Source organism: Pseudoliparis swirei, chromosome 13, assembly GCF_029220125.1.
Source record: "Pseudoliparis swirei isolate HS2019 ecotype Mariana Trench chromosome 13, NWPU_hadal_v1, whole genome shotgun sequence".
In the NCBI taxonomy this organism is placed as follows: domain Eukaryota; kingdom Metazoa; phylum Chordata; class Actinopteri; order Perciformes; family Liparidae; genus Pseudoliparis; species Pseudoliparis swirei.
In genome coordinates, this window is record NC_079400.1 from 4,741,093 (window position 1) to 4,765,344 (window position 24,252).

At 46.4% G+C, this 24,252-nt stretch overlaps 1 protein-coding gene across 29 annotated transcripts in view; it reads right to left on the reverse strand.

The window, feature by feature from the left end:
- Positions 1-21,725, reverse strand: part of tcf7l2 (transcription factor 7 like 2) — a 94,965-nt gene extending 73,240 nt beyond the window's left edge. For 4 of the 29 annotated variants that reach the window (XM_056429278.1, XM_056429267.1, XM_056429286.1 and 1 more), the window contains exons 1-3: positions 21,170-21,721; positions 20,926-20,992; positions 20,577-20,701 (exon numbers count right to left, since the gene is read on the reverse strand). In XM_056429278.1, the coding sequence (XP_056285253.1) occupies positions 20,577-20,701; positions 20,926-20,992; positions 21,170-21,358 (381 nt within the window). In that variant the 5' untranslated portion in view covers positions 21,359-21,721. Of the gene's footprint in view, positions 1-20,576; positions 20,702-20,925; positions 20,993-21,169 lie in introns of all 29 variants that reach the window. The other 25 variants (XM_056429274.1, XM_056429266.1, XM_056429288.1 and 22 more) reach the window with 11 other exon arrangements.
- Between the last annotated feature and the right edge of the window lie 2,527 nt (positions 21,726-24,252).

Sequence of the window (24,252 nt, forward strand, 5' to 3'; positions counted from 1 at the left end):
CCCCCATCAGAATAAAAGAAAATTAAAACTTTGTGTACCCCATCTGTATATCTGAGTTTTTACGGGGAGGAGGTCTTGTTGTGTGCCAGAGAGGTTTCTGTGGAGGTGAGGTCAGAGGCACACACACAAAAAAAAACCTTGGCTACAACTGTGTGTTTTTGTCAGCTGAGGGATGCAGCGGAGGGATCGAGGGAGGGAGGGAGGGAGGGAGGGGGGAGAGGAGGAGAGAGGGGAAAAAAGCCCTCAGCCAAGCCATCAAGTTGAACATTGAACTTCACAGTAGTAGCTGCCTTTCTATGCCTCTCCTTTTGATGTTACCTCCAAAGCAAAGGATCAAAGGCTTGGAGTGTGGCGTGGGGAAGTCCCAAGCTCTTAGCCTGCCAGCCTGTGATATATGCAAAAGTCTACGCCAAAAGAGAGAGAGTGGGGCAGAGAGAGAGAGAGAGGGAGAGTGGGGGGGAGGAGAAAAAAAGAAGAGAGGAAGCTTGCATGGAATGTGGCTAAATTGTGTGCTTTGTGTCTAATGAATGACAAGGGGATGACGCAATCAGCCGGCGAGTTGCAGTGTGACGTCGAGCCGCGTGAAAAATGATGGGGCGGAGGGGGGGGGGATGCCGGCAGTGTTTGTTGCCCTCACAACAACCCCCCCCCCCCTCAACAAGCAACGCGGGACAGCCTCCCCCCCCCCCCCCACTCCCACCTCGCACCAACCCCCCAGCGCCTCTCCGACATCAAGGGGGTGAGAGGCTGTGTCGTCTCGACATAAATATACAGTGCGCCGTTAAAAGAGAGGACTACAGTAAACACAGTGCGCACGAAATCCTGGTTGTCTCTCACTGGAGCACAAACACACACACACACAACACAACACACACACACACACACACACAGTGTGGGCTCAGCTGGGCCAAAGAGAGGAGCAGAGGTGTGCTAAACTTGACAAATCTCTGCGAGACAAACAGACAAACAGACAAACACACACACACAAACACACACACACACACAAACACACACACAAGGCGTTCCCCTAGGCTGTGGGATTAAGAGGTCCAGCTGGCTGACAGCAAGCCCTTCCTTCCCGTGGATCCCCCCCACCCCTCACACACAACCAACCTCCACTCCTCAACAGCCACTCTCACAGCCCCGAGCCCGAGCCGTCCAGCTCACCGAGCACGCCGGGAGGACACGCCCGGATTTGACATCGATCGGCCCGGAGACCTTTACACCTCCCTCCGCGCCGTGCGCACGATCACAACGCAGGAAAAAGAGACTTCATGAGTATTCGGGGACAAAGTATAAATGTAGGAAAAACGTGGTGACGGGTGGGGATCGGGATGAGAAACCATCACCGGGCCGTGTGGCCTGAACTTCATCGGCACGTCATCGCTGCCGTTTATCCATCCTCCCGAGGCCCTTTGGTCCGTCCTGCCGGTTGAATTCGACAAATTACAGATTCCCTGATTGCCATGGCCTTGAGAAACGGAGGAAAGAGGAAAATAAGGGGCGGGGGGAGGGGAGGGCTGAAGAGCCCATAATGAGCCCTGTTGATGGGGGAGCGAGAGAAAGTGAGACGGAACGAGAGGAGAAAGAGAAAGCTGGAGAAGGAGGAAGAGTATAGTGGGATGTTAACCTCCCCCCCCCCCCCCCCGTGTGCTCTCCGCTCCCCACTTCTCAGCAGCTGCCAGGTCATTTTACAAATGTCTGGAGGAAAATATGCAGCAGGGTGTCGTTTGAGTGTTATATCATTTTGTCGACAGGGAAGCACGTGCATCTGAATGTGAAAATAAGCGGCCCGCCATTCGAGACGACGGAAAGTGAGGATTACGTTTTGAGAGTGGGTTTAGCGCTCTTGTTTTCACGTGGTGGCGCGCGTCGATGCCCGGGGGGGGGGGGGGAGCGGAGACCGCGAGAAAGAAGTGGTCAACGCACCGACCCGCGCCGGACTTTGGAGTTCAACGCGTCTCGAACAACTCGCTCGACTCCAAAAGTCCACGGTTACGACAACACGCGCATGAATTCTTCATCGTCCTCGTAACCTCGAGCCAGAGCCGAGTGACGGGGCGTTATTGAGGTGAAGTTTGGAGAGCGGCAGCAACTGGGTCTCATCTCGGTGGTGATCGCAACCAGAGGATGCTAAAAAGCCGGGCTCCTCGGGGCCGCCTCGCCCCGATGGAGACCCGATGAGAACGGGGGAAAATCCATCCGACGACTCGCCGTGATACCATCGACTGAGGCGGATCGCTATAGCGCGGATTGGGCTGGGCGGGGTGTGGAAGGATGAAGGAAAATAAATAAAATAAAAAGAGACAAGGCAGCGGTGTAAGAGAAGAATACGAATTAGGCAGTGAGAATGGAGAAAGGAGAGAGCCCGAGATAGACGGGAGGGGGAAGAAATTCACAATGATGACACGTAAGTGCAAAGAGCGATTAAGGATTTACTTTCAAAAGGACTCCCATTGATCTTTTTTGATAGACCTGCAATAAATCAAACCGGATTGACTCGCATGAGAACCGAGCCTAATCCTTTAGTCAGATCCAGGAGAACTCCAACCAAACCAGCTGTTAATTTAGGCTTTACAAGATAAAGCGAGAGAAATCCAACCTGATGTACCCTAGGGCAGAGGCTTACATCATCTCTGTAAGGCAATCAATTTATTGCCAGTTTGGAGAGGTAATCAGAGCACATGGTGAGAGGGAGGGTGGAGCGAGGGAGGTGGAAGGAGAGAAAAGGGAGGCAAGACATGGCTGAAGAGGTGAGAGGGGACGTCAGAAACAGTGGGAGATTAAAATGTGGTCGACTCGACACTGAGAACGTCGTTTGAAAATGAGGAACGGCACTTTTTTTCCTTCTTTTTCTGCAGATGCACCGACTGAAACGATGAAACTTAACTTTGGAACAACAAAAACGCGAGTACATAGAGTGCATTGTCCTGAGAGGGCGAAGATGAAACGGAGTAGCTGGCTAGCTGCGAACAGTAGCTCTCCGGGCTAGGACTGGAGGCAGACTTTCCCTCCTCCTCCTCCTCCTCTTCCTCCTCCTCCTTCTCCTTAAAAACCCTGTAATTCCCCTGGAGGCCGGCCCAGACCGTGTCCCCATCCTCAGTGTCCGGTGCCACCTCAGCCGGGCCCTGCCAGCCGCACTGTGGCTGCACCATAGCACGACCATAGTCATTAAAATGGGTATTTTTGTTTTGGGGAACAAACAGGATTTTCTTTTTTTCCAAGCTCTGGATGGAGGTTTTTTGCAAGAGACACCATCTTTTTGTTCGGTTGTGCCTGTGTTTGTGTATGAACTGTATGTCATCAGCAGGGGGTTGAGTTCCTCTTCTTGACTCTGGGTGTGGACAACGTTGTGGACCGCAATGGAGGAGGCTGAAAACCACACACACACACACACACACACCCCTCCATACACACACACCGACTGAAAGACTCATTAAAACGCCATCTCCCCCGTCTTTAATGTCCTGTTTACAACGCAAAACAACCAGATCGGGACTGAAATCCAATCACAAAGCTGTGCAGGGCCCTTCACCTCGGCCTCGCAGGAGAGCTGAGGAGAAGCAGGCCTTGTGATCTCTGGACACTGTCCAAGGGAAACCAAACCTCAGGAGTCAAAACAAAACCACACATAAAATCAGAGTGAAAACAGCAGCCTCTATTCAGCCTGTCGTGACCCCACACACACACACACACATACACACACACGCTTTGGGCCCATCGCCTGTACCCCTCTCCTGGTTACACTGGGTGCACACAGGGGTCGCCTCTCGCATCGCTAAATTGACCGAAGACATGCGCAGGACACATCCATGTAAAGGAGACCGCTACTTAATCTCTACTCACATCAGCCCGTGCTATCTTTAGCAGCTGGGCTAAACTGTTAAAACATACCAACAGCCCCCCCCCCCCCAAAACAATTTATATCCAGCCTCCTCCAACTTCATCTACGACGGCCTGGCTCTTTGGCAGTAGCTGCTCGCTGGCACCTCCCTCCGCGGCCGCAAGGTCACACGTTTAATTACACGGAAAGTAGTAATCTCAGCAGACAGATGGCAAGCAGGGCCGGCTCTCAATTACTTTTTTTTTTTTACCCAATTGAATCATTGCTGATGCTATTCGCTCACTCACGGCGCACCACAAAACTGGATTTGTGCGACAAGTGGAAGAGGGTCGGGGGGGAGAAGGGGGGTTACGGGGTCGTGTTAGTGACAGGGAGGCAGATGTGCCTCTCGCCAAGCAACTGTGACAGAGACCAAAAGGGCGTGAAGAAGAAGACGAGCGCACGGCCGTGTTAGCTTTTGGGAAGAAGAAGAAAAAAAATATTGGAAGTGTAATACCACAGTGATCAGTGCCAGAAGAAGCGGACCCTTATTTTTTCGCGATACCAAAAAAACGGGTCGAGAACATCGGGCGATGTGGAAACAGTCGGCTCCCGGCAGCCCGGTCGGGGAAACCGCATGACAAGCCCAATTTAAAACGAGAAGAAAGTGTCCGTCTCTTGAAAGTGAGCCGAGGAAAGAGAGTTGGGTTTTTCGAGACTTTCTTTTTTCTTTTCTTGAGCACAACCAGTGTGTCATTGGGGAGCATCCCATTGGGCCTCACAGCAAAGTGTGAGCGGTCTCATATCAGCATCCCCCCCCCCTCCTGCCCCCGCTGATGCATTACACAAACTCATCATTTCTCAACCCCCTTCGGCTTCTGAGAACAATTAGAGGTCGACTTTCCCCGCGTCTCAGACCACAGATTCTCAATCTTTGGAGAGGGAGCTCCAACAGTCGAGCCGTCCGGACAAAAAAAAGCAAGATTCAGAAGTTCAGGCCCGGGTTTTGCCATTTATTTGTCACAAACTGCTCGTGAGGCCTCTCTCTCAGCCGGTTTATGATTCAACACTACCAGAGAAATAAATAACAGCAAAATAACTGCGCTGGCTGGACTCATGTCAGGCATGAAATGCTTTCAGTGAGATCATTTCTGAATGTGCGAGGCCTACGGCGGATGTTATCTCAATCCCCAAAAATGTGTTTCGGTCATATATATTTTTTTTTTTAAAGGCACATTTCTTGTACGTTTCTTTCTGCGTTACACCAGGAGTAGGCTAATGTATGCCATCTAAAACAAACCTTTTTTGGATCATATTTACTTCTAAATTGACCGAACATTAGAAGAGGAGCATTCAAGCTGTTTGTACCCAAAGGAAATTCACTTTAGCAAACTGATCCTTAAAATATCCACTATACATAGTGTACACATCGAGAATACAGTGAAAATAGAAGTGGGAAAAGATTCAGCTACTTGTTGAGAAGAAAAAGATTTACGTTGCAAATAATTGTAGAAATTAGTCACGCAGCGAGTACAAAAATAATTTACAATAAAAAAGTATCAAATTGTGGTGTATTAGCAGGTCAAACTAAACTTTAATAATTTTATAATAAAAGGTCTGGGCATTAATAACAAAAATATTTTTAATTTGGAGGATTTTAATTTGTATACGTGTTTTTTCAGCAGCTTGAATAACTTTACGACCGAGCCGCGTCTATACAGGGGAAAACATTTGTTCCACTGGTGACCGTAATAAGACTGGCAGCCCGCCACTGCCTGGGAACAGTTGTGTTGAGAGGCACGTCTACCGTTGTAAAATGATCTTGCGGGGGGAGCATATAGAAAACTTCCATGCATTTTTCTTTTCTTTTTCTAACTCAGTGTGCCTATAGATGACAGCCAGCAGTTGTTCTCCCATGAGGGCGGGCGAGCATCTGGGAAGAAGCGAGGAGGTGGATCGGGAGACGATGATGACTGGATCTGCATATTTAGAGCACCGGATTTTTCAGATCGCAGGACTCAAAGTGATCCCAAAAGGCGAGAGGAGAAAATGAGAAGAAAATGTCCGTGGAACTTCCCCTGGAAGGCTCGGAGGACTTAAAGTAATGGCTTCCAGGCACATCGACAACCCCACTATCCTGAGAGGACCGGGGATGTTTCCTGTTCCACTTTCCAGTTGAGACATCGCTGCGCCGCTGTTTAATACCACGCGGTTCACGGGGACGTCAGAGACAACAAGACAGAGCGGAGTCGATGGGGCGTTCCGACACGATGAACTTGATTCCGAGTTGTCAAAAATAACTTTTGAATTTAAATGAAACTTGCGGAAAAAAAACTGAATAAAACATTTTACGGAGGATTTTATTTGATTTTCTTACACGGTGGAATATTTCTAACACTTGTTATAATAACATAATAACAGGTTGTGGTTGTTGGAGCTTATTAGGTCTCATGACAGGTCTCATGTCTGCAATCATGTAATCATAGCATGTGTGCAGATCGGTTGTTCTCTACAAATGCGGGACATTGTGGATTTACTAACTTTCCGCAGCTTTTTGGCGTTTGATTCTCGTTCTCCAGCTCCTTCAAAATGCAGCTGCATAGCAGAACAACGAATCAGCTGGACTTTAAATCGTGGCACAAAGTTTCGTTCTTACTTGCACGATCTCTGAATACTTGGAGCATGAGAACAGAATCTGTTCAGCTGTTGAATTATATTTAGGATTACAACAACCTGCTCAAATCCATGGCACTTAAAACAACCGTGCTGAAAGAAGAAGAATTGATTTTCACACGTCAAAGTTTATTTTGAAAAGCATGACAAATGTGGCTCTATAGACGAGTATGCATGGAACAACGACAGGGTCCTTACACATTTTGACCAATGGATTTCCATGACTTTTCCATGACTTTAAACCAAATTTCCATGACCAAACTGAAATCTGGGTATAAACATAATAAAATGTAGAACATGTTGCGTATCGAGAGCGTACGCCGGCTTATATCTTGAGCGTCTTTCTTTAAAAAAAACATATTAATTATTTCAAACTCGGCATAAATGAACATATGATTATAACAAATTTCCATGACTTTTCCAAAACTTTGATGATTTAAGTTTTTTCCGTGACTTTTCCAGGCCTGGAAATGACCATTTTAAAATTCCGTGACTTTTCCAGGTTTTCCGTGACCGTACGAACCCTGTAAAGAGCGCTGCTGAAGGTGCATTCGGTACGTTTCAGGCTTGAGCGAGGCCCGTCCGGCAGGGAATTCTAGCCGATGGTCCAACACTTGACTGTGGGCCTCGCCAGGCCTTTCGCCCCAGCTGCTGAGCAAGGCAGGCTCGGGGCGGCGGCGGCACCCGGCACCTGTCTCCGACAAGCCTCGGCATTCACACTGACTCTGGTTTTCCCCGAAGCCGCCTGGCAGTCAGGCGACAAACGCTAACACACACTTCCTCCGACACACACACACACACGGCAAACACGTACGCACACCGGCGACCCGAATCAACAGAACCGAGAGGCACTCGAGTGTGATCCCGGCCACTTTAAAAAGCATCGGCATAGCGAGAGAGGTCTCCAGCCTCTCGTGTTTCCCTGGCTGACAGCGAGGCCCCGGCCTGATTCAGGCTGCGGCTCGGAGCCGTAAACCAAAGCTTCCCTCAACGCCTCTCAGCCGCCCGGCTGTGATCTAACCACAGCTTTTGCATACCGCTCGGCTTGTGTAACCGTTGAGTGGTTTCGCTCGGGCGGGACAATGACTGTGCAACAGACTAAAGCGAGCAGAGCGAAGCCGTCGAATGTCAACGTGTTGCAAGAGTTGATAAACACGAATCTGTCCACGCTCAAACAAGAGGCGCAGACGGAAATAACGTGAAGCATTTAACGGCTGAATGCAGGGTTCTTACTCATTTTGACCGATGGATTTCCAGGATTTTAAACCAAATTTCCATGACCAGACTGAAATCTCGGTATAAACATGACATTTTTTGAAAATTGTGCGTATTGAGAGCGTACGCCGACTTATATTTTGAGCGTCTTTCTTTAAAAACGTAGTAATTATTTCAAACTCACCGTAAATGAACAAATTTCCATGACTTTTCCCAAACTTTTATGATTTATGTTTTTTCCATGACTTTTCCAGGCCTGGAAATAAACCATTTTGAAATGTCATGACTTTTCCAGGTTTTCCGTGACCGTACGAACCCTGTGAACAGCTTTCATAAAAGTATCGTGGGTGAGACTGCGAGGGACATCGGATCCACGTTGTAATTATGACTCATTTTGAAACTCAAGAGTTCAGAGAGAGTATGAAAGCAGATCTGGGGGAGAGTAAATTGTAACAGTAATAACATGAGAACAAATGTTTATTTTCCTGACTTTCTAAGTATTTTCTTTCCCTCACTTTCTAATTGATTCTTCGCTATGTCCCGCCCCCTCAGACGCAGACCGGCCAATTACGGCGTCGCAACGGCCGGCTCTGATCAGGTTACGACAAAGTATGCGGCTCTTCCCACAGACTCTCGTGCAACCCTTTCTCACTGTCTTTCACGAGGTTGTGTGGAATTCGAGCTGGCCGTGGTTGAACACTGTGATCTGTAGGCTTCAGCTTCCTTATCTTTTTAACCTTTTATTTGCCGCTGAATCCGCCCGACACCCTGCGTACGTTCAAAAGCGTTTGTTTCGTCCGCTCCTCTCTTCAAAATCACTTTTTCTTGTTTTTCCCCAAAACTTTAAATATTTACTCAGGGAGTGCCGTGAGTGACAGCGTGCGCTCGGTGGTACCTCCGACAGCTTGAAAGGAGTCGCTGCAAGGGGGCGGGGCTTAGCGACGGGTCAACAACAAAAAACGTAGACGTCTAAATATTTGTTGAGCAGTTACTTCATTGATTTGACACTGGAAGCAGAAATTAGATTACAGGTCTGCTCTTCGGGGACATGGAACCACGACGAATGGTCGCCGCGTGGCCACGACTGCTGCATATGGAGGAAGAACGCCGTCATTAAACTCGCCGGGACCCGACCGGGCTCTGGTTATTGAAAAGCATGGCGGTACTCACTCTGCCGCCCGGCCGACACGTTCCCCCCGCCTCATTTGCAAAACAATCCCTCTTCCCTCTCACTCAGTGCATCTTTTTGTCATTTCCATGTCCCGGCTCCATTTGTTTTGTCCGCTGAGACGGAAAAGGGGGCGAGGAGGAGTGGAAGGAAGTAGGGAAATAGGTCTCAAGGAGATTGCTCTGCAACCAGTGAGCATCTTCGCATGTAGCCCGACGACAAAAAAATAAATAATAATACACGCCCACCTCCACCCGACACACGCCCACCTCTCCCCCGCCTGACTAATGTGCCCCGACACTCGTACATCACCCGTAAATTGGCCAAATGAATTAACCGCGGCCCCTGCTTAGCTTTACGGGCTTTAAATGGATTTTCTCCTCTCCAGGTCCGCCCGATAATTGCATTTATCCATCTTGTTGAAGCCGGGTTTACACACTCGCGATGATCATGCCAATCCCCCGGATGCATTTTCCGCTCCGGCGGCAAGCGCGTGAGAGAGATTCGTCATCGGATCATAACAGGTCATTTAAACAACAATTAGCTTGACGACTCCGCCATGCGTCAACGTCTGGCTCCTTGTCGGACAGGATCTCGGGCGGAGCCGCGAGGTGCCGTCTATCTCTTCATCCGTCCGTATATATCTCTGTATGCACTGACACAATGTTTAAAAGTCTTCTTCAGATAAATTAAATGTAAACATACACTACCGTTCAAAAGTTTGGGATCACCCAGACAATTTCGTGTCTTCCATGAAAAATCACACTTTTATTTATCAAATGAATATAAAATATAGTCAAGACATTGACAAGGTTAGAAATAATGATTAATATTTGAAGTATTAATTTTGTTCTTCAAACTTCAAGCTCAAAGGAAGGCCAGTTGTATAGCTTATATCACCAGCATAACTGTTTTCAGCTGTGCTAACATAATTGCACAAGGGTTTTCTAATCAGATATTAGTCTTCTAAGGCGATTAGCAAACACAATGTACCATTAGAACACTGGAGTGTTAGTTGATGGAAATGGGCCTCTATACACCTCTGGAGATATTTCATTAGAAACCAGACGTTTCCACCTAGAATAGTCATTTACCACATTAACAATGTATAGTGTGTATTTCTGATTAATTTAATGTTATCTTTATTGAAAAAAGTGCTTTTCTAAGTGATCCCAAACTTTTAAACGGTAGTGTATATCTCTTCCCTTACGTCTCGACGTGATAAATTGAGCCCGGTGATACTTTTGCATCCATCGCCCGAGCCAAACAAACACTCGCAGTCGGAAAAGAAAGTCGTGGCCGTGAGTCGTCGTGTCTTCACAAACACGCACGCAGACGGAGAGCAGAGGCCGGCTGGAGGCGTAGCTGTGAACGGCAGCATCGGTGGGGGTCATCTCCACACTTGTGAATGTTTGAACAGAAGTGCATTAGACACTGGGGGGGCCCAGAGGACAATTCAGCTATGTAAACACGCAGCGACTTCCTTCCCTGCGCTGAGGCGAGCCGCTGTTTAAACAGCACACACGGCATTCCTGCGCCTGGGCCCCGGCCAGCTGCCGCATCCTCACCGCAGGCCTGAGCAGAGACAGATACAGGCCTCGCAACAGCAAGGGTCACCCCCGACAGACAAAAGGGCTTTTATAGACGCGCAAACCTGGACCCGTCGGCTAGAAATGCTCCAGAGCCCCGCGCTGACCTCCCTTAGCGATTAAAAGAAGTGGGATCGTCACGTCGCCAAATGACGGAGCTGGAATTTTATCTTTATTTCAATATGCAAAGTGCGGCCACCAATAAAGATAGAGGGGGCAGTAAAGTGGAGATAAAGAGCCTCCCGGTTCTAAAGGGCGCCGTGACGTGCATCACATGACGCCGAGGCCGCCCGCGCTCGGACCTGAACTTTCATTATGACCGAGCGGGTTTCGGATTCGTGCCTTTGGCTCACATCAGAGGAGATAGCGAAGTAGAATACGACATAACGCTCAAACATGTTTCACATACAAATCGGCGCAACGATTTCCCCCCCCCTGCTGTAAAATAATCCGATGTTAAAAGATGTTCAGCACAAGTTTGGGAGAACATACGGATTAAAGACAAGTTACAGGCTCCGAGGTCCACCACGCAAAGACAAACTTTGGAATTGTGTGGCGTTAACCCTTGTGTTGCCTTAGGGTCAATTTGACCCGAATCAATATTTAACCCTCCTGCCGCCTTAGGGTTAATTCAATGTTTAATGTCGGTGTTCTTTCGGTGGTCAACAAGCAAACATAAAGTGCCTCACACTTAAACTTGGAAAACAATATTAATTCTAATAATTTTCTGGAGGTTTTAATTGCTGGCGTCAAATTGAACCCAAAGGGTAAAATATGTTAGAAAATATAAAGGTAACAGGAGGGTGAAACATTGAATCGGGTCAAATTGACCCGAAGGCAACAGGAGGGTTAAAGTAGGACTTTCCCCGGGATGGCTCCACTCAAACGAAATCTGAAATCTGATCTCTCACTTTTTGAAAAGAGACACAGGGAAACATGCGGGAATACGATTTGTGTCCGATTCCGGGTCAAGACCCGTCATTAAAGAAACCAGGATGTAGAATAATTATCCGCGGAGCGCACCCGAGCCAAAGTACGCAAACTCGAGTACAGCATGTGCGGCTCTAATCTATATTTAATACTTAACACAGAGGTCTCCTAAATCAGCTGTCATTCAGGCTCGAGGAAGACTCCACTCATTACTTCCTCCGCGTGCCAAGGCCTCAGCAGCTGCCAACCACCATGCACTGCAGGTCATTATTACAATCAAGCAGTTAATTCAGGGCGACGAGACTCCGGGCCGGGTAATATGTCAAGATGATACCAACACTGCTGAGATATCGTCTTCAATGTTGTCTATGGCTCAAGAGTTGCCTTTCCCTGGTTTTAAGAGCTTCATCACAGGGAACTGATGGACATGTTGTTCTATTATTTCTCTTTACCCACTGAGTCATTATAGCCACATTACTGGTGATTATTGTGTAAATATTTTTGTGAAAGTATCACTTGCTCAATTCTACAATATCGCCTCAATATTGATGTCAAAGTAATGTGATGCTTGACTCTCTCCACATCACACAACTAGACGGCATTGTTTTCCAACGCAGCCATTGTCTGTTCGCCAGTTTATTTGGTTCCTCTGTCTGTCTGGATGTTTGTATGTATGTCAGTCAATCAGTCAGTCAGTCAGTCTGTCTGTAAGTCTGTCTGTCTGTCTGTCTGTCCCTTCTGGCTGAGCGGTGAAGGCCACTCATCTCACCTCGGGACAGTTGTCCAAACAAGAGCCTCCATTCACTCTGACCCCCGGAGGGAGGAAGCCAATTGACAATTCACTCAGTGCTGTGAGTCAATTTGTTCACTTTTGGAATTGACCCCGAACCCCGGCGGACCCAACGGCCTCCCACTGGAAGGGGAATGAATATAAAGGGGGGTGGGGGGTGTGGGGGGGTCACTTTTAAGATAAAAACATGCTAACACAAGTGTATACATATGCGTGTGCATATCGCAAGTAATGAGTGAGGATCCAATTTGGGGTAACAAAATAAAAAAGACGAATACTCATAATAAAATAAACTTCATTTAAAATATAAAGCACTGTTTACAGACAGTGTCCAAGAACATTGTTACGTATTGAGATGCGCTCGATGAAACACACAGCGCGATGGCGGTTGGCACTCGGAGGCCCGCGTGCTCGGCGTGGGCGCCGTGTGGACGTGACAGGCTGTCCACGCGGCATGTTCGCCCGCGCTGCACACGAGCCGACAGCTGTCTCTCTACGAGAGGCGCATTAGTGTTGTGGGTAAATAGGTTTTCTGACAGCTGGTTTAAGGGAATTTACCCGTAATCCGTTTTCCACTGGAATTAGTTCATCAACTAGAGGATAAAAATGAAAAAAATTTAAAGAAGAATAATCTACCGCTGATCCACACGCCAGTGTACAGGGGTTAGATTTTATTAACCTTGTGCATTTTAAAGTAATCTCGCCAATACCACCCCCCCCCCCCCATCCCCACAAAATCCTAACCATAAACCGCAGATTAGCAGATTAATTTATTTCTGCTTGCGCTCTGAAACCTCCCTCACCTTTCGCGGGCGGTTCTGAATCCCCCACCGCGAGCGACAAGCAAGCACCCGGTCGCCTCATTAGCGGACTCGCTCGCTCCGCTTCCCGAACGCGGACGCAATCGCACGCGCTCCTCGGAGCTTATCCTGCCACAATTAAAAGTTTAATTAGTAGATCAAAAAATACACCGACTGGAGTTTTATCACCTTAAACTCCTGCATTATGTGTTTAGCACACACAAAGTGCCTCCGAGCATTTTGAGCAGATTATCGGCACACAGAAATTCCCTAAAGACTGGAGATAGAAACACGGGGACCAAAACAAGACTGCCGAATAACAACATCTGCATATTAAACTGGATGGAGATAAACTCATTGTGATAATGCACATAGTTTGATATGAATGTTTAATATCTTGTAATTACAGATAATAGGAGCTTAAACTACCACAGGATAAATAAGCGAACGGGAACATAATTGTTTCCATTTCTGTAAAAAAACAATGCCAGTATTCTCCACCACCGCTGTCTGATTATTTGCGTACAAGATTTAAATTCTTATTTATTTTTTTAAACATTAGTGCGAATGAGATTCTTCTTCTGTGGTGCGTTCCAGAGCATTCTACCACATCCATAAAAGGCTGGTGTACTACAGGTGTTCACTGCACACTGGCATGGCTACTCATTATCTCGCCCCGACATGATCATTAAGAGCTGTGATGGCAGTGTGGCACCTCCTCCCTGCACACACACACACACACACACACACACACACACACACACGAGTTCTGGAGGGAAACACAAATTCCACTGGAGCCTCAAGCACTCCCTATCAGTTGTTGTTAAAAAAAAATAAAGGAAAAAAAAGGGGTGAGAGGGGAAGCTCCTTTCCCAACGAAAAGCATGTCATCGCCGGTGCACTTTGACCCTTCACAAACACACTCCACGATGCAAACAGAAGGCCGGCACCGCCAGGGTCCCGCCGGCTTCACAGCCGGAGCTTTTAAAGGCAAATTTGTCGCTGACAATGAGTGTGGGAAGCGCGGAGAGCAACGTGGAGGAGGGGGGCGGGGGGGAGAAACCACACACATGAACACATGCCTGCTCGTCAAGCGTGGCTGAAGACTGTAGCGCGCCTGCTTCCGTGTTCGTCTCTGCTCTTAGTCCCCGCTGTGTTGTTTTTTTTCTCCCCTCGTTTTTTTTTTTTGGAAACGGGAAGATAAATGTGAAGCCTAGGGGAACTATTGTTTGGACATCTAACCAGGAACTGTCGCTGCTCTCATTGCCCTGGCATTAACAGCAATTATGCGCTCTATTCAGACGGCTTTTGTGCGTCCGACCCTCGCCCCCCCCGCCCCCCCACCATCGCCCCTCCGACCCCTTCCACTTCCACACACACACACACAGAGCCCAAACACACATTTCCCGCTTTTCTCTGCCCCCTCCCCCCTTCTCCCTCCCACTCCGCTACTGGTGAACTCATTTGGCTACTGGAGCACTCTGGTCCCATTATGAATGAACTTAGAGAAATGTGCACATTCAAGGCAAGGAAAAGACGAAGAGGGGAGGAGAAAAAAAGAGAGAAAGAGAAATGCACATGCCAGAAGTATGTTTGGAGTGATACCCGAGCTGAAGCTATTTCCCACATAACATTCTGTGGATTTCTTCTGCTCAACCCAAAATGCTCTCTGACACACATATGGTTAAATGTACAGCTCCACAGGACTAAACACGAGAAGAATTCTTCTCAAATGTTCCAAAATGCTTCTCTTGAAAATTACATTTTCAAATGATTTAATAATGACTTTGTGAAAAATACCAATTCTACAGGTAATCATCCGACTAACTAATCCTAACCATAACCTTTATATCCAACAGATGCGATCACTAGTTATTTAAACCTTATCTTTTCAGTTGGATGCAGCGCAGCCACGCTGATAATAAAATCGCACCATCTATAATCTATATCACCGTTTTGAAAAAGTCTTTATTCAAAACAGCTCCCTGTAAGTTCACTCTAGTGGAAACCAGAAGAAGCTCCATGTTCTCCCAACCAATACTGTCAACACGTGTACAGATCAGCTACGCACTTAGACATTTAAAAAGAGCAATGTGTTTGGAAAGAACAGACAGGACATTTGGTGTCTATTCATATTTAAAGTGTAACAATATCGACTTTTCTTTTAAAAAGAAATTCAATGAAAAAAATGCTCAGAAAGCAAATGTACATCCGGTTCTGTGCATATCTCTCGTCAACAATTGAAGGGGAGTGCGAAATGTGCTTCCTACCAAGCAGAAACTGTAAATAAAAATAAACCGACATGCTCCGTATGTGGATACACATTTAACTGGTGGCTACACACACACACACACGCACAATAATTTAATTTCCATGTTTCAGGGAGCCCCAAACCCTGTGGGCCAGGAGCAGAGCGAGCCTATATTTAACAGATGACAAAAGTTGCATTCCAGATGTACAGTACTATCTTTGTGTCGAGCTCTATAGAAATGCATGGGGGGTGCGGCATGGAGAGCAGCGGGGTTACAGTGGGGGCTTGCGGAGGGGGGGGGGGGCACCAGTGCACAGCTGCTAAACTAATGCCTTTTTTTCCCTCTTTGCTCGAGCACAGAGAAGCAGAGTGCGTCGGCTTACTGACAGAAACACGGACGGCTACAGGAGGTGCTGGATTCATCCATTCTGAGAATAATTTGTTTTACCGAAAGAAAACAAACAAAAGACGATGCAGGCTGTGCTATGACTTAATGAGTCACGGGCATAATCTGTTACATTGAAGTCAAAATTAGGCATCAGATTAGCCGTTATTACGTTTAAAACAATGAAGTCGATGATTTAATTCGAAAAAAAAGGTTCAGCCCCAAACCAGACTCGACTGCAGCTGAACGTCGGCTCCACCCGAGCTCGGCTCACGCTGCCACCAGGGAACCGCCTCATCCCTTTGCACTAGTTACACATCTGATTAGAAGCACACTCACAAAGTGACTGGCGTTTTGTTTTTTCCCCAAGCAGAGTGACAGACGACGGGCGCGTAAGCTCAGCCTGCCAACATCATCAGCATTAGACAATTAAGCCCCGCTAGCTGAGAGAAGAAGAAAAATAATACACATATATATATGCTCAGTAAATATTTACTGCCACAAATCTTTTCCATTCACCAGGCACTAACAAAACCGTACTGTACTCCCTCTCCCTCTCTTTCTGAGTCCCCCCCACCCCTCACCCCTCCTCCTCCCAAACCCCTACATCTGCGATTCATTGACTTTACAATTTACCACATGTCGAGATGGGAGAGGTCGAGCCTCCAACTGAATCACGGCACAAATATGCAAGTGATTTATTGTTTTAAAAACCCTGGGCCGATTTAGTGCAACTCCACTTTTCCTGAGCATTACTCCTATTGGCAGACCATGAACAATTACAGTTCGGACTAATTAAGCTCTGAGAATGTGCTGTGCACCGCTAATGTCTAGCAGGCCCCAATTTTTATTTAATGGTGCCAAACTTTGCTTCCCAGCCCACAAGCCCCCCCCCCCCCACACACACACACACCCCACCCCCCCTCCCTTCTCTAACTTAACTCCTCAAATCCAAAACAGATTGTGCTTTTTTATGACTGTTTATTGAGTCGGAGAAAAATAAGGACCTTTTCTTTCTGCTCTCCTCGCCTAGGATGAGACAAACAGAAGAGTGAGAAAGAGAGGAAGAGATGGAGCACAATAAGAAGTAGTTTGGGGGGGGGGGCTTCCGCTCTACTTTTGTAAACAAAAGTGATTTGCAAGACAAAAGAAGCGCAACCTTCCGACTAAACTCAGAGTGCATTTTGCGGCTAGAGGCACAAAATGCAGCCGCGCTGTGCCACCAAACCCCCCGCGGACACCAATTAGGTCCTATTAACATGTAAAGCCAATTTGATAAGGTGTGGGCCCTGTCCTTTAAATCCGCATTAAACCATCTTTCCTCTTGTCACAGCCAAAAAAATCCATTTACAGCAGCCAAACACACATAATCCATATGATATACCATTGTTATGCTCATGCTGCTGCCACGTTCAGGAAAGATACTGTCTGTCTGTTTCAATTATAACAGATAAGGCCACAGCAATGTGTGCACGTGAGCACAAAGGAGGTGGCTGTTCATTCACTTCGGCATGTTCATTACAATAATCTGACCAGAAAATCCTCCATTATGTCTTCCTAAAATAAGAATGATAAAGGAAGAAGTCAGCCTGTACGAACGTGGGTGTGTTTTTTTTCAAGAAGGTGAATCCGCGGCAACATGAGCGATCCTGGCACGAGCACAAAAATAAAAAAATGGAACAAAGGGGGAAAAGAGGAGAAAAGCTATTGTTTCAACCAAACAAAGCCGTTCCACCGTCTTGTCGTAGAATCGCCACGGGTTCTGGGAGCATCTTCTTTCACTCTCAACACAGCGGTGGATGCTCGGTGTTGTGTTTTCATCCCCCATTTGCAGCCCTCCCCCCCTCTACTTTCTTGTTCTTTTTTAAACTACTTGTAATTATATGTCGAAACTCAAAACCTCCGCCAAAAGACTCCAGGCTTGGAGAATTACGGGGCCAGGGGTGGCGTCAAATATCTTAACATTCATAAGTCCGAGAGGCAGTAAATAAAGCCGGTGGATTTACGGCCCTGCAGCCCCGATGCAGGAGAGCCGGCCGCCCAGACACCCGCTCTCCCTCCCTGAGCCTCGGCGTCTCCGGACCTGTTGAGGTGTGATGTTAGCCCACAGCACCGCAGCTAACCCGCCGCCTCTTTTTCACAAGCCCTGCGTTAGCGTCGGCAGGAAACAAAAGGGAGACGGGGAGAGGAAGAGAGACAGAGAGAGCAAAGGGAACAGGGGGAAAGTGAAAGGAGATAGAAAACCAGGGGGTGAACTGGGCAGGCCACTTCTCCAATTCAACCTGCACCCAGTGATCCAGCATGCCTTTGTGTGAGGGTTGGGGAGGAGGGAGAGGAGAGGAGGAGAGGAGAGGAGGAGAGGACTAAACAAGGGCTTTTAAAGCCCGGGGACAAAGTCATGTCAAACTGCTAAATGATACTAAATTGTGAGCCTCCTTGTACTTAGGTGGCAGTAAAAACTAATTCTGACTGACTATGGCTCCCAGAGGTCAGACGAATTATGGTAACCGCAACATGCAGGAATTTCTTCTTTCAAAAAAAAAAAAATACAGAATCGCAGAAACCAGGTAAAACGTTCAGCTGGAGCAGCTGTCGTGCGGAGAGAGAGAGAGAAAAAAAATCTAAATTCATATGATTTTTATTCTATGAGAAATAGAGAAATATATCATCTCAATTTAAACCGTGTATATTAAATACAAAAGCACGGATAAAAAAAATTTAAAAAAAGATGTTGAAATCCATATCCTAAAAATAAAACATCACAGCATCGCCCGAGCCAAGAGAAGCAGAAGAAGATAAATGAAGGGAATAGCAGCGAGAATCAAACCCTTTCATGACAGGACATAGAAAGACTCATTCCAATAACACACACCGTCGTATTCAGTGCCTCACATGACATGTTAGGGAGCAAGACAGCTAATCAATGTCCAGGTGAATTATTTATGCCAGCTTTAAGTCTAATACATTTATATTACAGCGGGCGCCGGCTTCAAAGCTCTAATGGCCGGACACACAGGGCGCTGCAGACAGTGGGGGCCGGGCTGGACGGTGGGAAGATCACCGCAAGCCGAAACCCATGCTCATCGTCCACAGCCGCTGTTCAGGTACAGGTCTGAATTCAGCTAAACGTTGTCTGCTAATATGCGAATAAAACATGTCTGCAGTCAGCAGTTGTTTTTAGATTCTGCTCTGACTCCATCTTGTATACGAGCAAGTGACGCGGAGAGGGGACTAAACAACAGGTAACAGCATGAAGCACAGATTTAAAATTTAAAAAAAGATTCCTTCTTTTTGAAGAAATGGTAGTTCAGGGGTGGAATTAAGAGTCAGAACCGTCTCGCCGGGTTACACAATTTAGTGCTTTTCTAACTGCTGCATAGGCACAATGAAAAGCGTGCTGCTCGGCCGGTGCTGGGCACAGCGCTGCGATGGGCACAAAGAAAACTACAAACCTCTGCCACTGAGACAAGGAAGCGCCTCAGTTCAAATGATGTGTGTTGTGAATGTGTGCGTTTGTGTCAGTACTGATGAGAATAATGAGTGACTAATTCCACATACCAGCCAGTCGCGTTAACAAGGATGAGTGACTGAGAGGGAAAGAATGGCAAAATGTTCTCATGAATACATTTGCCGGGAATGATTTTAAAAAATCGGGGTTTTTTTTTCAAACTATATAAAGCAGGTGTAGAGAGAATTGTGTAAACAGCAAAAATTATTTTACGTGAGACCCTGAGCGATCGCGTCAGAAATGGTGCCAAACACAAAAGAAAGCTTTATGCATCAGATGTGCATTTATTTTCAAGGTGTGCACGGCGCATGAAAAACATGTAACAAATATCAGTTTCGTTAGCTGAGGTGGTGGAGGGGTCATATTTCCTAATGCCTGGTCTTTGCCGTAACCTTGTAAAATGAGATGACAGGTCCTAAAGCACAGACTCGTAATTGCAACCGTTTAAAATAGGGGGGCTAAAAAACACCCATGGTTGAGAAAATTATGCCGCTTAAGGATTGCCATTGCCCAGTGGGACTAGCGAAGGTGCTGAGCAAATGAGTAAGTGTGCATAATTACAGCATGGCTGATTGTGTCTAAATAACATGAATTTATTTATAAATATGGGTTTACATAGCACATGCTATTTTTTTTTTTTTAAAGACAGTGGATTCCTCATTAGAGACAAACGTGGTGCACATGCACAGCAGAGTTGCATAACCATTTCCATTAAATTACCAAATAAATATAAAGAAGAAATGTTTTGTACAACAACAACAAAACTATAACATGTTAATGAATGCTCCTTTCACGTAATGTCTGTATAGGTTTTGACACATGCAAATCACTTTGAAAGGCTCATTTGCATATTGATTTTATTTGTGTGGTTCTACATTGCTTCAAACTACTTGCAGCGTGTCAGAAAGCCAGCGTAAAGATCTCATGCAGCTTGTGAGAGGAAAAAAGGGCATGTTTGATGAGGCTGTGCAAACACAAGCCAATTGCATTATTTAGTGGGTTAAAAAAAAAAAAAGGCATGCAATTGTAGCCAGGAATACACGAGGCCCTATACAATAATAATAACATTATTATTATTACTGTATAAAATATATATAAATACTATAGTTGTGCCATTCCTCGTACATTTAATTACAATTTCAGGGCGAATGTATGTAGAAATGTCAAGTGCACATGACCTGCCATAAACCCTTAATATCCATTTTCATTGCCCCGCATTGCTAGCGCTTAGCCCTGTTAGCATGCTAGCTGCCGCCGGCTCCAACACTTTGCGGAACACTTTGCACTGCGGGAGTTGCCCAACTTGGCTCTACGCTTTCTACCCGCTGCACTTGTGGGCGACGACACTCCCGTGTCCACCCGGAGTCCGGGAGAGAGCGAGTGTGTGTGAGAGTGTGTGTGAGAGTGTGTGTGTGCACGTACAGTTGTAAATAAATGAACTTACTGTGCGTGCTGTTGGAGAAAGTGATCCATTGGGAAGGTAGGGGCTTGTGAGATCGGGGATCATTATAAATGGATATCCCGGGTACGGTGTGCTCTTGAACAGCCCTCCATCTTGCCTTTTCGCAGCTAACATGGCGGGGGGGGGGGGAGAAAAAAAGAAGAAAACTTTGTTTTTAATAAAGTGGTTTTGATAACTTTTTTTTTTTTACCCCAACAAAAACAAAAAACAAAAAAACACGCTATGAATAAAACGGGAGGAGATCCCGTCCTCCGCCCGGCACATACAATGTCATGGTGCAAATATAGGAAGAAGAGAAAAACAAGAGCGGAACAATAAAGCAGAAACTCACCCTCCTCTAAACTTTCTCTTGTTTTGTCTCTGAAAGTTTCAGATCGAGGCAGAGGCCGTCTTTCCGCCTTGAAATGAAATGAAACACAAGGGGTTTGCGTTAACGCGAACACAGCGGGCGGCGACGGTTGCCGGTCAACTTTTCTTGTAAAGTCTCTTCTCGGCGTGACAATGTCAGCAACGTAAGGCCCCGAAACTTACCGGAGCCGGGCGCGCGCGAGCCGCGAGTGTAATGTGCAACTTACCTCCGAATCCGACGAGCTGTTTTGATTCGTTTCCGACTCGTTTACAAGAGAAGATTTGACGTCGGCTAAATCCCTTTCTGCCGAGGAGTTCTCCGAAATTTTCTCTTCCTGCTCCCCTTCGTCTTTGAAGGAAATCATTTCATCGTTTGCGCCCAGGTCGTCCCCTCCACCGCCGTTGAGCTGCGGCATTTTTCCCCGTGCACAAATTTTTTAGTGGTGGGGGGGGGTGTGCGGGCAAAAAAAAAAACCACGAAGTTTTTTAAGACCCCTTAGATCTCGGGGATCTAGAAAAGTCCGAGTTTTAAGTTTGGGGGTTCTTGTATCGGCGTTTTCCAAAGCTCTGGCGGCCGGTACAAAACTAAAAAAGAAGAGAATCTTGGCAGAAAAAGGGAGCCGGAGAAGGAGCCGAGCCGCTCGGATTGAGTGAGTTGAAGTTGGTCGGAGTGGTTTTCAGTTCAAAGGCGGCGCTGATTGACAGATAGAGAGGGATGGAAATAGAGAGAGTCTGGATTCAGGATTATTGACAGGGAGAAACACACAAGAAACTAATGAGATTCAAACAGGGAGGGACTTGAAGTGACGTTTTCATAAATAGGAGGAAGGAAAAAAAAGGAGAGAGGAAGGAGGGGGGGTGAGAGAGAGAGCGAGAGAGCGAGTGTGAGCGTGTGTGTGTGAGAGAGAGAGAAGAAAAAGAGAGAGAGAGGCTCGAGGAAGCCGGCGGACGACTGCAGTGAAACGCATGTGAGGAGGAAAAAGGCAGTTTGGGAGCAGGACGGTGATGGTGGAAGAGGAGGAAGATATGAGTTGCTTGTAAATGTGGATTAAACGCACATATGGGCGGTCTCCCGGTGGAGGGAACAAAAAAATGAAAAGAGGGTACTTCCTCAGGCTGTTTGCAACCAGTTTGACTCTCACCACTCCCGACCAGTCTGTCGCACTGGGGTCACATTAAGTCACAGCTTATATTAACAATGTTGTTTTATTTTGGTTTCAGTTTTTCGTATTTTTGAATCTGTTCTTTTATTTGTTTTGTTTATAAAATGGAGGCTTATAAAATCAGAATAAAAGCTGTTATTCCAAGCTTCTTTTTTTGTACTATTGCATCTGCTTTGTCGGTGACTTGGATCTATTTTTCATTTAATTAGATAATGTTTCCTCAGATCTATTTCTTGGGGATGGAGGGTGTTATTGCATCCTGCTTTCTTGACAGGTGTGATGTCCTCTGGGACTAACCTGAATCCCTCACTGGCAGCAGACTGGGATGTTTTTTTATTTTTATTTTCTCCCTCAGCAGCCAGACTGGACACAAATAACTGATGCTCCAATTGTGTGTCTTATTCTTACACAAATACAGCCTAAAAAAACACATCTATAACTATGCCTACTGAAGGAGATGCAGTTAATTATAAATGCAAGAGGAAATAATTCAACACTATTAAATATATAATGATAAGGTACTATATGTCTCCAAAACCATATGACAATTTTGTGACTAGCTTATTACTTTATTATGAAGATTTTTGTAATGTAATTATTTGAAGAATATGAAGAAAAAAATATGAAGAAAAAAATACTAAAATGCAAATTATCTAACAATGTTTCCTGGGTAAAACAGATAAACACAAAATAAAAATAAAAATGTAAACCTTGCCGTTGCATATAATAATAAAAGCAATAGGACAGGGAGAAAAAAACACCTAATGCCTTCTCCTGCTGAACAAGGGGATTGTGCACGTGTGCGTGTGTGTGTGTGTGTGTGTGTGTGTGTGTGTGTGTGTGTGTGTGTGTGTGTGTGTGTGTGTGTGTGATGAGCTCAGCACCGGTGATTCACTAACCTTATCTCATCAGCTCAGGAAATGCAGTTTCTATTATCGCCGATATTTGATGGAGCAATCACAAAATCAACAATGAATTTCAAATGTACCTGCAAGAAGTGGAGCTGATACATGCATCCAGGTGACACTTACACCACACTGCAACACGGCAGCGAAAAATAAATACCTATAAGATCAAAACGAGACATGGAATTGCTGATTAAAAAAATATTGTTTCGTGTCATCGTGCTGTTAGACGCATGAAAACAAACGTTATGACAGTAATTCCTCTCAAACAGCAGCGAGGAGGAACCCTGAGCACAGTGCAGCACTAACGTGTTGTGTGTCTGCGGGAGAGGTGAGAGCGCTGGTAGAGCGCTGTGAGGGGAAGGGATAGAAGTCTCTGCTTCTCATCCAGCGTGTGTGTCTGTGTTTTTCGAGCAGCCGGTGGAAGAAGAGGCACCCCGCCGCTTAGGGCCCTCCAAACCTGAGCCCACACGGACCAGAACCAAAGCCGAGGAGCTCCGGGGCTGGCCTCTCCCCGGATTGCCTCAGCAGGCACCTGAGAGTTTACTGGGGGGCTGGCGGCGTGCGATCACGCCTGCCGTGGGGACGCCTGCCTAATCGACAGGACCCTTTAATAAGACGACGACAGGCTGCGTTGCCGCTGCTGCTCTGAATCTCGTGTCGGCGTTATTCGTTTTCGTTCTGGGCTTCGCGCGCTCACCTCTGCTCGTGGTTCTGGTCTCGTCCGTGCAGAAGTCAGAGGCGTCTCCCGCTGTCTGATTTCACCAGACTTCTTCAGCTCTCTTTTGTGTCGTCTTCACCTGCGGCCCCGATGATGAATCCACACACTGATTCTGACCTCAGCACGTTTGAATTGTTCACCGTTGGATTTGAAGTCGGCAATAATCAGGGGTGGATTTAATTGTCATTCTGTGTCTGTGGCAAATGCAAATGTATGCTGTAATAATTAATGCTGAAAACAAGCACTTATACATGTCGCTTTCATTATGTTACATCTCATTGTGTTACCTTAATGACAGCTCTGTTGGAATTATTGTCCTCTCTATGTCTCTGGGAGCTTGGAAAATAAATACTGCAAATGTTAACATTTGCCTCTTATATCCATATCTATGATGTTTGCCTTATTCTAACTTCTCCGTGCTACTTCTATTATATAGGGCATGAACAAAACTTTGAAATTACGACAAATATATTCCAAAATGCATTTGGTTTTGACTTGAAGTCAAACAATATGTACAATAA